Source organism: Pristis pectinata, chromosome 6 (assembly GCF_009764475.1).
Source record: "Pristis pectinata isolate sPriPec2 chromosome 6, sPriPec2.1.pri, whole genome shotgun sequence".
In the NCBI taxonomy this organism is placed as follows: Eukaryota; Metazoa; Chordata; class Chondrichthyes; order Rhinopristiformes; family Pristidae; genus Pristis; species Pristis pectinata.
The window spans coordinates 71,069,627-71,084,976 of record NC_067410.1 but is presented as its reverse complement, the minus strand read 5'-3'; the positions used below and the strand labels follow the sequence as shown (position 1 = coordinate 71,084,976).

At 38.9% G+C, this 15,350-nt stretch overlaps 1 protein-coding gene across 2 annotated transcripts in view; it reads left to right on the top strand.

Annotated features, from left to right (window-relative positions):
* per2 (period circadian clock 2) overlaps window positions 1-15,350 on the top strand; it is a 47,796-nt gene that overhangs the window by 27,063 nt on the left and 5,383 nt on the right. For both annotated transcript variants that reach the window (XM_052017707.1, XM_052017706.1), the window contains 9 exons: window positions 129-234; window positions 1,420-1,585; window positions 2,414-2,520; window positions 3,037-3,183; window positions 4,942-5,208; window positions 6,464-7,233; window positions 10,229-10,403; window positions 11,262-11,418; window positions 14,588-14,738. In XM_052017707.1, coding sequence (XP_051873667.1) covers window positions 129-234; window positions 1,420-1,585; window positions 2,414-2,520; window positions 3,037-3,183; window positions 4,942-5,208; window positions 6,464-7,233; window positions 10,229-10,403; window positions 11,262-11,418; window positions 14,588-14,738 — 2,046 coding nt within the window. The remainder of the gene's footprint in view (window positions 1-128; window positions 235-1,419; window positions 1,586-2,413; window positions 2,521-3,036; window positions 3,184-4,941; window positions 5,209-6,463; window positions 7,234-10,228; window positions 10,404-11,261; window positions 11,419-14,587; window positions 14,739-15,350) is intronic.

The following is a 15,350-nucleotide window of genomic DNA, read 5'->3' as shown; positions in this document are numbered from 1 at the left end:
ATTTTAAATGTCCTTTGTTTTGTGCCTTATCTAGTTTTGTTATATCTCAAAAGCAGAGCCTGCTCCCTTGTATAAAACAATTCTTGGAGGAAATTATTAACCTTTAGTCTTTTGTTTATGTTTTTCAGATAACGGTTCAGAAAACCTGTGAAGATGCACACCTGGACAGAAACCAAGGTCAAACAGTATTCATCGAGAAACCAAAAAGTGGATCAAGGCGCAGAAACAAAACCGGTAATAGACCTAATCAGTCATTATCTGTATATACATAATTGGTTTAAACTAATTCTGATTGAAAAGCGCCTCAAGTCCAAGCATGATATTTGCCATTATAGCTGCCTTTGTTTCATTAACAGTTGACGTAGAGCTACATTATTCTGTGAATGTGCACAGGATGCAGTGATTTATGGTTTCATGGCAAGCAACAATGCAAGGAGCAATGTGGAAAAGCTGCTATTTACCATTAACTATTTTGAGACTACAGTTTTTCTTGAATATGTATACTTAAATGTGTGTAAATATTCAGTTCCAGCCGTTTTTGATTTTGTCCAAGAAACAACATAAAGCCAGAATAGGACAAAAGAAGTGTTTGGCTATTGCAGGCTAGCCTTTTTTGACTGAAATATTTAAAGGACAGTTGTTTCAAAGAAATGTTACCTGAGTTTTGTTTTAATTGAAGGAAAACTAGTAGACGAAGTACTTCTTAATTTTTCCTCACTGCAAAATTTTACTATTGATTTTTATTTTTAAAAAACATTGTAGAGTTTTTGGATTTGTGAACCAATGAATGTTATTCCAAATATGGTTACTGTCCATTACCTCAGGGACCATGTTTCAGTAAACTACCTCTGCCTTTTGATTATTTAAAATTTGTAGATGAATATTTTTATCCTTCATTCGTCATAATGGTTGAATAGTCTTGTGAGTTCAGACTTGCACACAAAGAACAGTCTGCTCAATGAAATGGGAATCACAAGAGCCATACCACAATACCAGTTTCCTACTCACATTTTCAGATTCATTGAACACAGGTTCTGCTATAACCCAAAACTTCAATTTTTAAAACACAAACTCTGCATCCTTTCATAGTGTGCGTGCCGTCATAAAGACATAGAACAGAAAGTTTGAAATTATTACAATATCTTGCTGCATTTATACTGCAAAGTTGCCTCTGACAACGTTCCAACACTAAACAAAGAAAACTTGTTTGGCTAAAGGGATTTATTTTAAACTGTAAATGTTACTTCATTTAAATACATTTTAATCTGAGAAACTGTGCCTATTGCTTTTTTTTTACTCTTTAAGTGAGTGTATTTTTCTGAAAATAACCCTTTTGGCCTGTAGTCTCATTTCTAAATGATTGGAAGCTTCATGTTGTAAACACCTTGCTCTAACTGTAAAAATATATTTATTTTGCAGGAATACAAAAAGAGTTAAGCAGCCAGACCAAAGACTTCAAAACTAGCCCATCCAAGGGTGCTTCAACAAGTAGTGCTGGAAAGAATATGCTCTTAGATGAGCCTAGATGTAAGGAACATTCTGGATATTGCTATCAGCAAATTAATTGTCTGGATAGTGTAATGAGGTGAGTGGCATTCTGGACCTGAACAAATGTATTTACAAAAACCAAATGGATTCATTTGTTAGCCTATATTTTATAGTCAATTGCAAAGTGACAACTCTCATCATTGGCACAATGATCCTTGGATCTCTGTGAAGTAGATATCATCTTTCCCAATATAAATTGCTAAAAGACCACAGCTCCAGTAGAAATCTTGGGGTCAGTGACAGCAATATCAATCAGCAGGATGAGCACCCAATCAGAGTGCAAACATAAGTTTTAACCAGCCTTTCAAATATTTCAGCATGTGAAATAAAAGTTGGAACATACACATATTAAGCAACCATTGAACTCATCACTGTTATCTTGTAGGCAAGTGTAGCAAACCTTTTGCTCATATGAAGGTCCTACAGTGGCCTGTATTTAGACTTGGAAAGCCCCTGCTCTTTGGCAGGGTAGGAGGGGAAAGTGCAATGGCATACCTTTCATCCAATGTTTATTGTTTTATCTGAAATAAGTCGTATCTGAGAGTGCTGCACTCCTTCAGTGCTACACTGAAATATCAGCAGTGATGATGATGTGTTCAGAAGTTGGAATGAAGCTAGTACTTATAGCATTCTGAGGCAAACAAGAGTGCATCATTGGGCCACAGAGACACTTATAAGACCAAGAAACATTTGTTCCTTCACTATTTATACTAAAAAAAAATGCACATTTTTGTCCTGTACCTTCTTAAATATAGCAGAATACTCCTTTAAAGTTGAGAGGAAGGTGAGGACATAATATGTTGAATTAACCTGTGTCTCTCTTTTCCGTTACACAGTTAATTTTTGTTTCTTTGGTGTTTTGCAGATATTTGGATAGCTACAATATTCTGTGCCCTATAAAAAGAAAGTGTGAATCTTCATCACCATCAGATGATGACAAACAAAAAGTTGATAGTGTGCATGACACTAAAGGTATTTTATGCTGGTATAATATTTACCAAGACTGACATTGAGGTGCTTTATTTTTGTTGAAAATGACTTAGCAAGCGGTAGAATGTGCAGAACATTGGCTTCATTGTAAACTTTCATCAGCAAGGGTGATGGTGCCTTCAGGTTTCTGTGGTTTATTAGCCTATAATTATGAAAGAAAATGCAGATGCTGGAAATCAGAATCAAAACAAGATATTGGAAGCACACAGAATATTAGCCAGCATCTGTGGAAAGAGAAACAGAATTAGCTTTCCAGTTCTGATCACCTGTCATCCACCTGAAACATTAACTCTTTTCTCAATGGCTGTTGTCTGACTATTTCCAGTGTTTACTGTTTTATATCCATAAATGCATATTTACCCAGCATGCCAACATTAATAGTGTCATAGGGCAATAGTGTTTATCAAAATCAAAATTCAAAGTTTGTTTCACCAAGTCATCTATCAAAAGCAAAGTATAAATGTGAGTATTTGACCTGTAACATTACTTTCCTTGTAGCTCTATTCAAACCTGCAAAGGAGATGCCTTCTGGAGCAGTTGTTGGCACACCCCTGGCACCACTTGCCTTGCCAAGGAAGGCAGCAAGTGTCACCAGCCAAGGAAGTTACAGCAGCACCATTGTTCATGTGGGAGACAAGAAACCAGGTACTGCAATAGGAGGTGCAATATAATCAGTTGGTTAATAAATGCATTAGGAGCATTCGTGTAAAGTTAGCTAATGGCCTAATTAGACAAAGATGTCCTGAGAATGGAAGGAGATAAACTTTGACTTCTAGTGACTGGAGACAATATTTGATCAGGTCACAACAACAACTTCCATTTTTCTAGCACCCATTAATAGTGGGTCACAAAGATATGGTGGAACTAGTGATCAAAAGCTTAGTCAAAGAGGTAGAATTTGAGGAGCATGTTAAAGTAGGAAATGGGTATGGAGGTAGAGTTTTAGAGAGGGATTTTCTAGGGCTTAGGGTCTTGGCAGCTGAACACATGATCACTAAAGATGGAGCAATAAAAGCGGGGGATGGGTAAAGCACCATAATTTGAGGAACATAGATAACTAAGGGCAATAAGGCCAGAGGAGATTGGAAAGATTGAAAGGATGAAAGAAAGTTGAGGTAGAAGTGAGCCAGTATCCAGTGTAGGTCATCAAGCTCAGAGATGACGAATGAACAGAACTTAGTGTGAGTTAGGCACTGGAACTTTAGTTGGCTAGGAGTGCACTTTCCAGAGGGAACACTAGCATGGATGAAGATTTCAGTAGCAGACCTGAAACCAGACAGGAGTGAGGCAGTTACAGGCTTAGAAACAGGAGGTGTTAAATATATCTGAAATATTTGGGCTGAATCTCAACTTGGCTGTGGTTCAGATAAGACATGTAGGTTGCAAACAGTTTGGTTCCATCTTAGACCATTATCAGGGAGAGGTATAGAGCTAGTAGCCATGGAATAGTTTGTGAAAAAAATGTCTGCTCCTGTATTATTGGATGTCAGTCAAGCAATCTTAGCAGCATGTTTTTGTATAATGTTGTCAAGGAGCAGCATGTAGATGAGAAATAAGAAGTCAAGGTTCAATCCTTCAGGAACTCCAGAAGTGTTTGCACAGAAACGGGAGTGGCCATTATTCATGATACTCTGCTTATGGTAAATCCAGCCCTTTCCAGCTGGGCGACAGTGGAGACCTGTTAGATAAGCATGGCATTGTCAACTGTGACAAGGTCTGCAGATAGATTGAAAAGGATGAGGAGGGATTGATTATCATATAGACATCATAACATTGTTTAGAGTTGTTTTGTCACTGTGGCAGGGTCAAATATCACAATGGGAGGAGCTTGTCCAGAACTCCTTGATCTTGTCAGCACAGTACAATAATACTTTATGTGATCCAGCCAGTTCTCTCAGTGCATGTTTGAATCAATAGACCCCAGCTTCCATTCAAATGGACAGTAGAAACCAGAGTTGAGAAGGTGAGCAATCCTCAATTCCTTGTTTTGTTTATTGCCCCGTGATGTTCCTTGGGGTGACTTAAGATACAAATGTAAGTTGCTGTGACATGAAGTAGTTTAAATTCCATTCCCCAGTTGCTGGGCCCTTCTAAAGAAACAATGTTTTCTCAACAGTATAATTCCTCAGGCTATTCAACAATAGATCTGACTGATGCATATGCAATACATGTATCGGGTTTCCCTCTCTTGCTTTGCGCAGGAGAGTGGATGCTAATTCCAGCAACCCTACTATGACCTGGCTAAGGTCAAATTGAAAAGACTATGCCTGACCAACATAGCTGACCAACCCAAACACTTATTTATTAAGGGAGTTATCGTAACAGTTGTATTTGATACAGGTATCTTAATGCAAAACAAAAGCTCTCTTGCACTGCATTTTTTTAACACTAAAATCTTGACAGAAATCCTATTGGAGGATGGACTTGGCATTGCTGATCCAGCAGAGAACATGACATCTCCTGTGCTGGTCACCACAGCATCTTCTGTGAACCTGGAAAAGGAACCATATAAGAAACTTGGCCTTACCAAAGAAGTTTTAGCTGCTCATACACAAAAAGAAGAACAGATATTTTTGAGCAAGTTCAAGGAGCTGAGTAAACTAAAACCATTTGAACCTACTTACAAGTCTTCTTTTCCATATCAACGCAAAGAATTTTCAGCAGATCGTGGTAAGATCTTTATAAATGGGGCTCCTTTTTAATCCTGTTAGTTGCAAGAGTGCAAAGTGTTTTGCTGTACAATATCTGTGAGAAGGGGCTGTTGAGGATCATTGTACAATGTTGCACTTCTGGCTAAATGTTGCATATGATTCAACAGAGACAATTGACAGCTACCACTTATAAATCAAATTTTGGGGGAGAAAGGAAGTGTTTATATTCTTAGATTATGAAAGCTTGGATTAATGGATGGAAGTTGCTCCATATTTGTGTAGCACTTTGCAGTGTTAAATAATATTTGGAACACTTGAAAAGACAAATTTGATTCAAATGACCTCATATCTCAGGTCTCCTGTACTGCTCTATTTATTTTCAGTGTTTTTTAGCGAATGGGAAAAAATTCTTCTAAATAGAAGCAGTGCTGATAATACTTGTATGTTTGAAAGCCTTCTTGAACCTGGGATATTGGGCCTAACCATTGGTTACCATAATTTGAATTTGCCTCTGGTATTAAATAAAACATCTGCTGGTTTACCACTTGAGTGTTGACTGGACACAGTTTTGTGGAATAATATTTGTTGGGTCCAAGCACTTGTGTCTATTGAGTGCGTGAAAGAGTGGACGACAACAACCACTGTGTTATCTTGAAACCTGTGTCTATGTGATTTTTGAAGATTATGATTTGGAGATATCAAACCAGATGATTTGGTTTTCTTGATCATTTTGGAGACTAATACAAGTTAATTTACCATTGATTTGAACACATCCATGGCTGCCAGGAAATCTTAAGTTCAAATAATTAAAAGCAAGGAAGACTAGTCTCAGTATTGGTAACCACAGAATTACTGGTTCTTCCTGATTCACTAATGGCCTTCAGGAAAGGAATTCTGCTGTCCCTACCTGAACTGGCCTTTATATGACTCCTGTTTACCAATGTGGTTGAATTTTAATTACCTTAATTCAAAAGCAATTTGAGGTAGACAATAAATGCCAATGGATCCCATGAATGAATAAATTTTTAAAAAAACCTCATGAGCTTTGCCTGTTATCATAGCCATTCCAGAGTTGCCTTAATAGAACTTTTATAGGTTTGCTTCTTGGAAGATTTGCTGGTGTCCTATCTCCCATTGCCTCAATGAGAGCTATGACACTGGTATTTGTGCCATACCTTTTGTCACACTTCAGTCCCCTTATTTCTCAGTGTAAAAGCATCCAGAATAAGGTTTGAAACAAATGCTTACAACTGTCCCCCTGTTTCCTTGTGTAGGCTCTCGAGGATTTAAACCTTCAGGGAATCGTGGAGAACATGCGCAAAAAAAAAGTGGGAAGAATAGGAAGCTTGAGTCAAAGCGCATCAAACAGCAGGGATCATCTGACAGTGCTGCAAGTCGCAACACCAATCATAGACTCCCCCCTTGGTCTCCATCTGCTCCGTCACAGCACATATATCCATCGTTACCGATTACAGCAGTCATACCTACCTACCAGCTACCAATGTTTTCGGCCCCTGGCGGCATGCCTTTTGTTACAGACCCATCTCTGGGCAGCTTTGAAAGTGCTCCTGCTGTTCACTGCAACCCTCAGTCTCCACCATTTCCTGCACCCCTAGTGCCTCCATTGGTGGCAGTAGTGTGGCCTAATTATGTAATGCCTCAGGTGACCGAGACTGTGCACCAGCCAATTTTTCAGCCACCATTCCCCTCACAGCCGGACTTTATGCCTGGACGGAATTCATTCCATTCTCAGCCGGAGTTTGCCCCACAACATCGTGATCAACCAGCAGAATGTGAGAAGCTGCCTGCAGCAGAATCTCGAGGTGTCACATCCTGTCCAGGACCACAAGTCCACACTCCTGCTCCGTTATTCCATTCTAGGTCCAGTTCACCTTTGCAGCTGAACCTGCTGGATGAGGTCCCCCCACCTTCAGAAGCAGTTGGATGTGTAGGTGCCACTGGATTAATAGTGGATGGAGGAGCAATGGGCACCACTGCCAACGTTACAAATGCGGATGCCATTGCAAAGGATGAAACAGAACTTGTGAGTAGCTTATAAATTAATACTAATAATTCCTCAAAGTTGGATTGAATTGCATGATTCAGTTTCTGTGGAAAATACATCGGAGAGAAAATTGGGATTGTGGTGTGAGTTGCATAAAGTCTGTGATTTTCCTTCTGGGTCCTCCCTGCATCTGACACACTAGTGCATGGAGGAGCCCAAGTGTGTGCAGTGGCGTGCACTGTGTGCCTGGTCACCACTTCCAGACTGATTGCAATGGAGTAACATACCTCTTGTCCAGTCTCTAAAGTTCTTCATCCCAGACTTCTGAACCAACCACCTCTTTCGCATCTCCTTCCCGGTGGTGCTGCCACATTACTGGATTCTTAATTCTACCTCTCTCAGTTATTCCGTTATTGTCACTTGCACATTTCCTTTTGCACTACTTCAGATTGCACTATTTGCACCATTCTGTTGTTTTGCACTCATTGCCATATTTGTTGTTGTATTTGTTATTACCATGTACACTGTTAACACACTGAGCTTCACACGAGCAAGGAATTTTATTGCACTCTGGTGTCTATGACAATAAACTAATCTGATCTGAACTGATCTGGAGAAAATAAGGGATAGAAAAGGCATTACATCTGAAAGGATATTAAATGTGACACAGATTTGAAATTTACCTTGTTTTTTAAGATTTGCAATGTGAATGAATGTTGATTTATTCCTGTAGCTAGAATAGTTTATACAACTTAAATTGGAGAGCACATTTTTACAGTGTGGGGATTAAATGAATAAATAAATACAAAAATGATGTTGAAAGTGTAATGTTAGCAAAAGTGTTTGGTAAGATTCTGCGGTTCGTTGATGGTAAATATATTGTAATTTTGGGGCAGGAAAGTTATATTGAACAGCGAAAAAAAAAATTGCAGATGCTGGAAATCTGAAATAGAGGAAATGCTTGAAATACTCAGCAAGTCAGGCAATATCTATGAAGGGAAAAGTAGAATTAACATTTCACATTAGTGACCTTTCATCAGAATATCAGCATTTTGAGATCTTTGTTGTCCAACAGAGTTTATATGTCATCCCTGTCTGTGCAGCACTGCACTGGAAATTCTACCTACGCTTTTCTCCTAAAGGCCCTTGAAAGGGACGTGCCCACAAAGCTAACTCCTACCTTCCATCACATATTAGAAACCTCTCTCCAATTTGTAGTGTGTTTCTCTTTTATACTCTCTCGTGCAGAACCTTATCAGTAACCTTTTTAATTCCATATGGACAACTACTGTGTCTGCCATGTCACGAGTTCATCACAAATTTCGTCTGGATGTAAACTGTCTTTCACAAAGTTGTGCCAACTCTTTGTTAGGTTTCCACTGGTGAAAGCACTTGACATCTCGCTCAGCTAATGGATTTCAGTAACTTCACCACAACTGATGGTCCATGATTAACTGTTCTTTTCTCTCTCTTTACTAATGGAATCTTGTTTTTAAGTTTCCAATGCAGAGGTACAATTCCAAATGTTGAAATCTTGAGACTAACACTGCCACAGTTCTCCTCTATTATTTAAAAACTCAAAATGCTGAAAACACTTAGCAGGTGAGCCAGCATCTGTGGCAAGAGAAACAGTTAATATTTCCAATCTGGGACCCTTCATCAGAACTGGGAAAGAGAGCCAGTAGCAAAGAAGGTAGTGAAATTATGAGTAGAACAAAGGGAGTATGTCTGATAGGGTGAGACCAAATGGGTTAATGTGGGTAGTTACAAGTACATTATGTCTTTGTGTGCGTAATGTTAATAGCGAGGCTGTGGAACATGGCTAGCGGGACAGGCCATACGAATAGAATAGGAAAAACTGAACAAAAATGATGACAGGAAGAAATAGCTAGTTCTGAGAAAGAGTGAGTTACCTGAAGTTGGACAAATCAGTATTACATCTGTTCTCCTCACCTATTTCTTTTACACCATTAAGTAGATTTGGAGATGCATCCACCTCTGCCACATTTTAATTATATTAGATGTAGTAGGTTACACTTTTTCTTGGTGCCCTTGGTACCTTGTTTTCTTACTGTAAAAAGATGCCAAGCAGTAATTTAACACATTTACCATTAACTTGATGTCCATCATGTCATCTCCTGGACTGTCTATAATGAGCCCACATTCTCGTGATTGTACCCAAAACCTCCCATTAATTATTGCTCAGTGGTGTTGTATTCCATGTCCAAAATGTTATGAGTCAGGTTGCTATTTGGTGAATGTCCCTTTAAGGAACCTGGACAGTAGATTCGTAGTGTGTGTGTGGTGTCATCAAGACAGCAAGATAACAACATACTGGCTGTTCTGCTCAGTGAGTCAAAGTGAGTCAAGAGGAGAAAGAGAGAGAGAGACACTGACTGCTGGTCTCCGTAACAACGGATGAAGAACAATAACTGTGTCTGTCACTACAATCCATGTATGGATTTTTGGAGCAAACAAGTGGAGCCCAGTTTGTCATTAACCTGTAGTGGGAAACAGGTATTTCTGTGGGCGGCCACGTATCGAATGCCTTCAGGGTGGCAGATACTTTGGAACAAAGTAATGGAGATCATCGGAGACTGAGGTGTTGTCTGGGTTCCATCATGGAACATGTGGATTTTGTAAATTCTCTCCACATGCTCTCTACGCTTTGTCTTCAGTCAACAGGGGTTTTGCAAAAGCCTTTGCTCACGTTTCACCTGATGACTTGCTGAACTGAACTTTGAGAACTATTCCAAGACTTGGGGTTTGGGAATTTGCCACATGCACACTTTGAGGATTAGTTTTGGGGATTATGTTTGATATCTAATGTCTTTACTTATTATTACAAGTAGTTATTAATAAAATAGTTTTTAACACTTGTACATGACTCGGTGTGTTTCTGTTGTTGCTGGTATGTAACAAAAATGTCTGCTGTATTTTTAAAATTCTCTGTTCATGCAGCAGTTTGAATTTTTAATTAATAGTATATTACCTGCCTGTGGTGTAAACACTTGTGCTTTTTTTTTGCCTAAAGGCTGAATCCCCTGCTGAAGCCCAGAACAGTGATGCTCACTCCACTTCTACTGACATACTGGACCTGTTACTACAGTCAGACACCAGATCTGCAGGCTCGGGGAGTGTGGGGTCATCAGCCTCGGGCTCTTCAGGCTCTCCATCCAACGGGTGTGGAATGTCAGGAACTGACACAGGTGACTTCTTGGGAATAATAGTTCACAGAGTTGTACAATTTTGCTTTACCAAAGGTTAGAAAATGGCCACAAACTAGAAGTATGTCCTTCCATTGCACACTTTCCCCACCAATTGTCACCCTACAAGTCAAGTTAATGCAAGCAAAGATAGTAGCTCACTATTGTGTTCATTTGAGGGGATATAAGCAAGGGAAGAGAGTGGTTCTTCATGAATTTTGTGGGGAAATTGGCATTTTAAACTTCTTTTGCAGTCTTTGATGCATCCAATATCCAAATAGCATCAGAGTCTGATGGTATTCAAGCAGTTAAATAATTGTGTTTGGGTGTAACTACAGGCACTGTGAAGACACGAAAGCCAGTTTAACAGAGGCATATTTACAGCAGTATAAGAGGTGAACCCATGGCATAAGAATTAACTGGCCCTCATCAAAATAATCAATAGAGCCAATAGATTTCTTTGCTTTGGAGCTTGTGCAAGGTAACTGGTGGGCTTCTTTTGTTTTGAATTTGCTAGAAAAGCTTTCGGTGATATTGGGTGATGAACAGGAATAAACTCCAGTTTAGGTCATATCATCCATTCCTCTGGAAGGAGTAAACCTGATTAATAGAATGGATCTCCAATCACAACAACACCATAAAAGTACTTGCACCAAAAGGACAACAGCAGTTCTAGAAGGTGGCCCACTGCCACCTTCTCAAGGTCAATTAGGGTTGGGCAATAAATGCCGGTCTTGACAGTAAAGCCAAATCCTGTGAATGAATAAAAGTGTAGTCTTTGTTGATTCTTTTTCTTGTCATTTTTTGTTACTTCCTCAACCACTGGTTGATTACATTTTCTTTTTTTAATATCATTATCAGGGAGTAGCTACTTAAACACCAGCAAATATTTTGGAAGCAGTGACTCTGAGAATGAGAAAATAGGCCAGAGCAATAAGTATATGCGCCAAGACCCTATCTGGCTTGAAATGGCAAATGCAGATGAGAGAACAATGATGACCTATCAACTACCAGTGAGGTAAGTTTAAGTGGAAATTCCGTTGAGTGCAGCTTTGGAAGCTTTCCATTCTATTTCACTATGCCTGATGCAGCCAGCAACTGTTCTAGCTATTGAGCTTATTTAGTTTTCACTTAAAGTTATCATTGCATTAGTCCATGTCTTCTGTATCCAACATTCTTAAACTTTGAGGCTGCCTCAATAATGATGTTTTGTGTTGAAATTTGCTGTCCTGATAATCTGATATTCTACTCTTTTAACCCACTGCATAAATATGGTGTTTGTTCATTATACTGAAAAGCACTTGAAGGGAAACGCTGCTGTTTTATTTTGCTACAAAGCTGCCTTCAATTGGTAACTTTTAAGCATAAACTTGTTGAGATTGAGGAGTGCAGGATGAATAGATCCCTCCTCTTTATAGCCAACTAGGATTTTGATTATTTTGAAAGTTTACGTTTCTTTCCTGCCTCCCTCCCGAGTCTTGTGGGGGGATAAAAAGAGTGTGTGTGCGTGCGCGCACGCGCAAATGCGCGCGCAACCTGTACAAGCGAATCAGAACTAGCTGGACTTTACTAGAAGAAGAAAAATGAGGATGGCTGTTACATGCAGAGGTCAAGAGGTTAGATTGGATCAAATGGTTCTCGCAAAGTGGGGAAACATTTCAACGCTTTGCCTAGGTCTATGCTAGGGCCCAGGGAGTATAAAGACAGCATGGGGAAACGGGGCCCAGTGAGTATAAAGATAGTGTGGGGAAACAGGGCCCAGTGAGTCACAAGCCAAACGATTGGGATTTCCCAACAATTGGAGAGCAGGTTATCAAAGTTTTATTGCATATTTCTTTTATTCTCTGCTTTTCACCTCACAGTGAAGGTGCTGTTCCATTCTGCAGTACGTTTCCTTGATTACCAGCAGTTCACTTGCATATGGATTAGTTGATGACTGAGTTGCAGTCTGTTCAACCATTGAGAACATCCAATACAAACCTGGTCTAGTTTTCATCCAATACGTACACATTAAAGTCCAAGTTCACCCAATGGCAATTAGTGGATGTATCCTTGAACTATTTTAAAAATATTACTTCGTTGCACTCCAGGTGCTACCAACATTTGTGGTGCTTCAGTCTTTGCCCTGGATGACATCAACTAATTCTCAAGGTTCAAGGTTTGCGTCAGTACTACTAATCTGCTAGGGATGCTTATGAGATTTCTATTCCTGGCACTGATTAAATAATTTAATTGATCCCTGAGTGCAATTTTGTCTGAAGAATAAAAGACGTCTAATTGTATCTACAAGGTGATAAATCTAATTGCAAGGTTGTAATCTAATCTTTGATTTTCAGATAATACAAAGCTCCAGCATAACATTAAATAACTGATAACCTTCTGAACCTAGAGATAAGAGAATCATTCCCTACTCTCTATTTCATGGTGATTTGTGTGTACTATAACTGCGTTTCTGATTTCTGCTCTACTTTTCTGCCAACGTGAACTGTTACAGTTGATACCATAATCTTTAGTCTATGAAATGGAAATATTTGTGCGTGAAAGGTAAACTTCATCTGGAACTTGATCCTTGGATCACATATCTGTGCCTTCAGTAAGACCAGCTGTTTCTAGCTCTTTGACATCACCTGACCCTGCTCTAACCACAGTTCATCTGCTACTGAAACTCTCATCCATGTTGTGGTAGCCTCCAAATGACTTTTCCTATGTCATCTTGGCAGCCTTCCTAGAGTAATACAGTATGGAAACAGGCCCTTCGACCCAACTCATCCATCCCAACCAAGGTGCCTATCTAAGCAAGTCCCATTTGCCTGCATTTGGCCCATATCCTTCTGAACCTTCCCTATTCATGTGCTTATCCAAATATCTTTTAAATGTTGATATTTCTCTCTTGACTCTCTCTAAACAGGATCCCCCAGAACTCCAGTGCCATCTCATAGCTTGCATCTACTTCCAATCATTCTTCACCCTCTACTCAATGACCTAAACTGGCTTCCAGTTAAACAACATTACCACTTTAATGTCTTCATGCATGTTTTCAAATCCCTCTGTGCCTCTGTCCTTCCCTATCTCTGTTATTGCCTTTCATATAATTGCAACACTGCTGGTGGCCGTGTTTTCAGCTGCCAAGACCCTGTGCCCTGGATTGTTCTTCTGAAACTTCCCTTTTGAGTTTACAGATACACTTGAGATGTATCTCCTCAAACAAGCTTCTGGACACTTGGCCTAATCTTTCCTTCTCTATGGCTTTGTCTGTTTCATTTTGTCTATAAAGCATATTGGGACTTACTTTGCTTCTTTGCAGAATGGAAGTTTTTCTTTTTAAACAATTTGATAAATATAACAGGCACTACAGCAGAATTAATCTGCATTGAATTAAGTTTTATCCTCATCCTTACAATTTTTAATAGAACAGAAAGTGTTGGAAATCCACAGCAGGTCAGGCAGCATCTGTGAAGAGAGAAACAGCATTAGCATTTCAGGTTGATTTTTTTTATTTCAGATTTCCAGCATCTATTATTTTGCTTTTAGCTTGTATGTTTTAAATTCTTTATTACATTACGACCAACAGATGATTATCATCTTTGTCTCAGATTCTATATGTATTAGATATCTGTAATTGCTGGGACATATTCAAAAAACACCCCCATTCAAGTTTCTGGTACTGTAGTAATTCCCTGCACACATTTGCTCCACTCCTGGTAGACTCTTCATTGCAAGGATTAAAGTTATTCAGATAGTTCAGTCCAACCGCCACAATGTGATAAGTGGAAAATTTACAAAAGATTATTGCTGTCACTGAATGCTTCAAAAATTTAGGAAATCAATGTGGAATTACAACACCAAAGCATCCTATCTGAGTGCTTCCAGATTTTGAACAGTTAATATGTTCACCTGCAATTGTTTTTATTTTATCTGAAGCATTAACTAATTGTTTCAAATAGGTCACACAAATGTTAAAATGGCAAATGAATAAACTGAAGATTAATCGACAACATGGATTGCACAGTGAAATGTTGCTGTTGAGTGATTTTTTTTCATTCATTGATACCAGCTAGCTTAAGAGACTGCTATGATTCATAAGTCGAGTACAATTATTGCTGATGCCATTTGTTTTTAATACTTTGTTATTCAAGTTTCTCCCAAAGTGCAGTGTAATCAGCATGCCTATCATTGTTACAATTCAGGGACATTGAAACAGTTCTGAAGGAGGATAGAGAGAAGCTGAAACTGATGCAGAGAAACCAACCTAAGTTCACGGAGAAGCAAAAAAAGGAACTTGCTGAGGTCTTTCCCTGGTTTAAAACAAATGCATTGCCAAAGACCATAGATATCATGGTAAGTTTTGTTCCAAATTTCCTTTAATTTGTTTTGCCAGAAGAAATCAATTATATTTTCATGGTAAAATCCTTATCCATTCAGTGACCTACATTCAGTATAACCTGATAAAGCTGATGCTCCTATGTCCCGATAGCATACCCTAAATCCAATTTCTTGAGCATCATTGACTGTGCTATGGGAATTTTAATGCCTCCATAATCAACCAGCCTTTATCGATCTTGTGCTAGATTGCCAACATTGGGGTTAATTTTAATGCTAGTTTTTACATTTGGGCACTGCTGCAGTTTCTCTAGATTTGTTTCATGTTTACACCACCTTAAGCAGCAAACAATAGATCTAGAGTGAATATCAACTGTAAAAGGCCTGTTGGAAAATTTAATCTCTCATAGTTTTATTATTGTGCCAAGTTTTAATACAATACTCAAACCTGGGATTAAATTTCAGCAATGGAACCAGCTGGTTCTACGGCTTTTATAGTGGCACAAACTCTGAAACTGGGGCATTCTCCCATACTAAAGTATAGCAGAATTAAAAATCATCTGTTCTTTTTCTTATCCCTTGCAAATAAACTGCAAATGAAGTAAATGACACAATTTGTAGAAATCCATT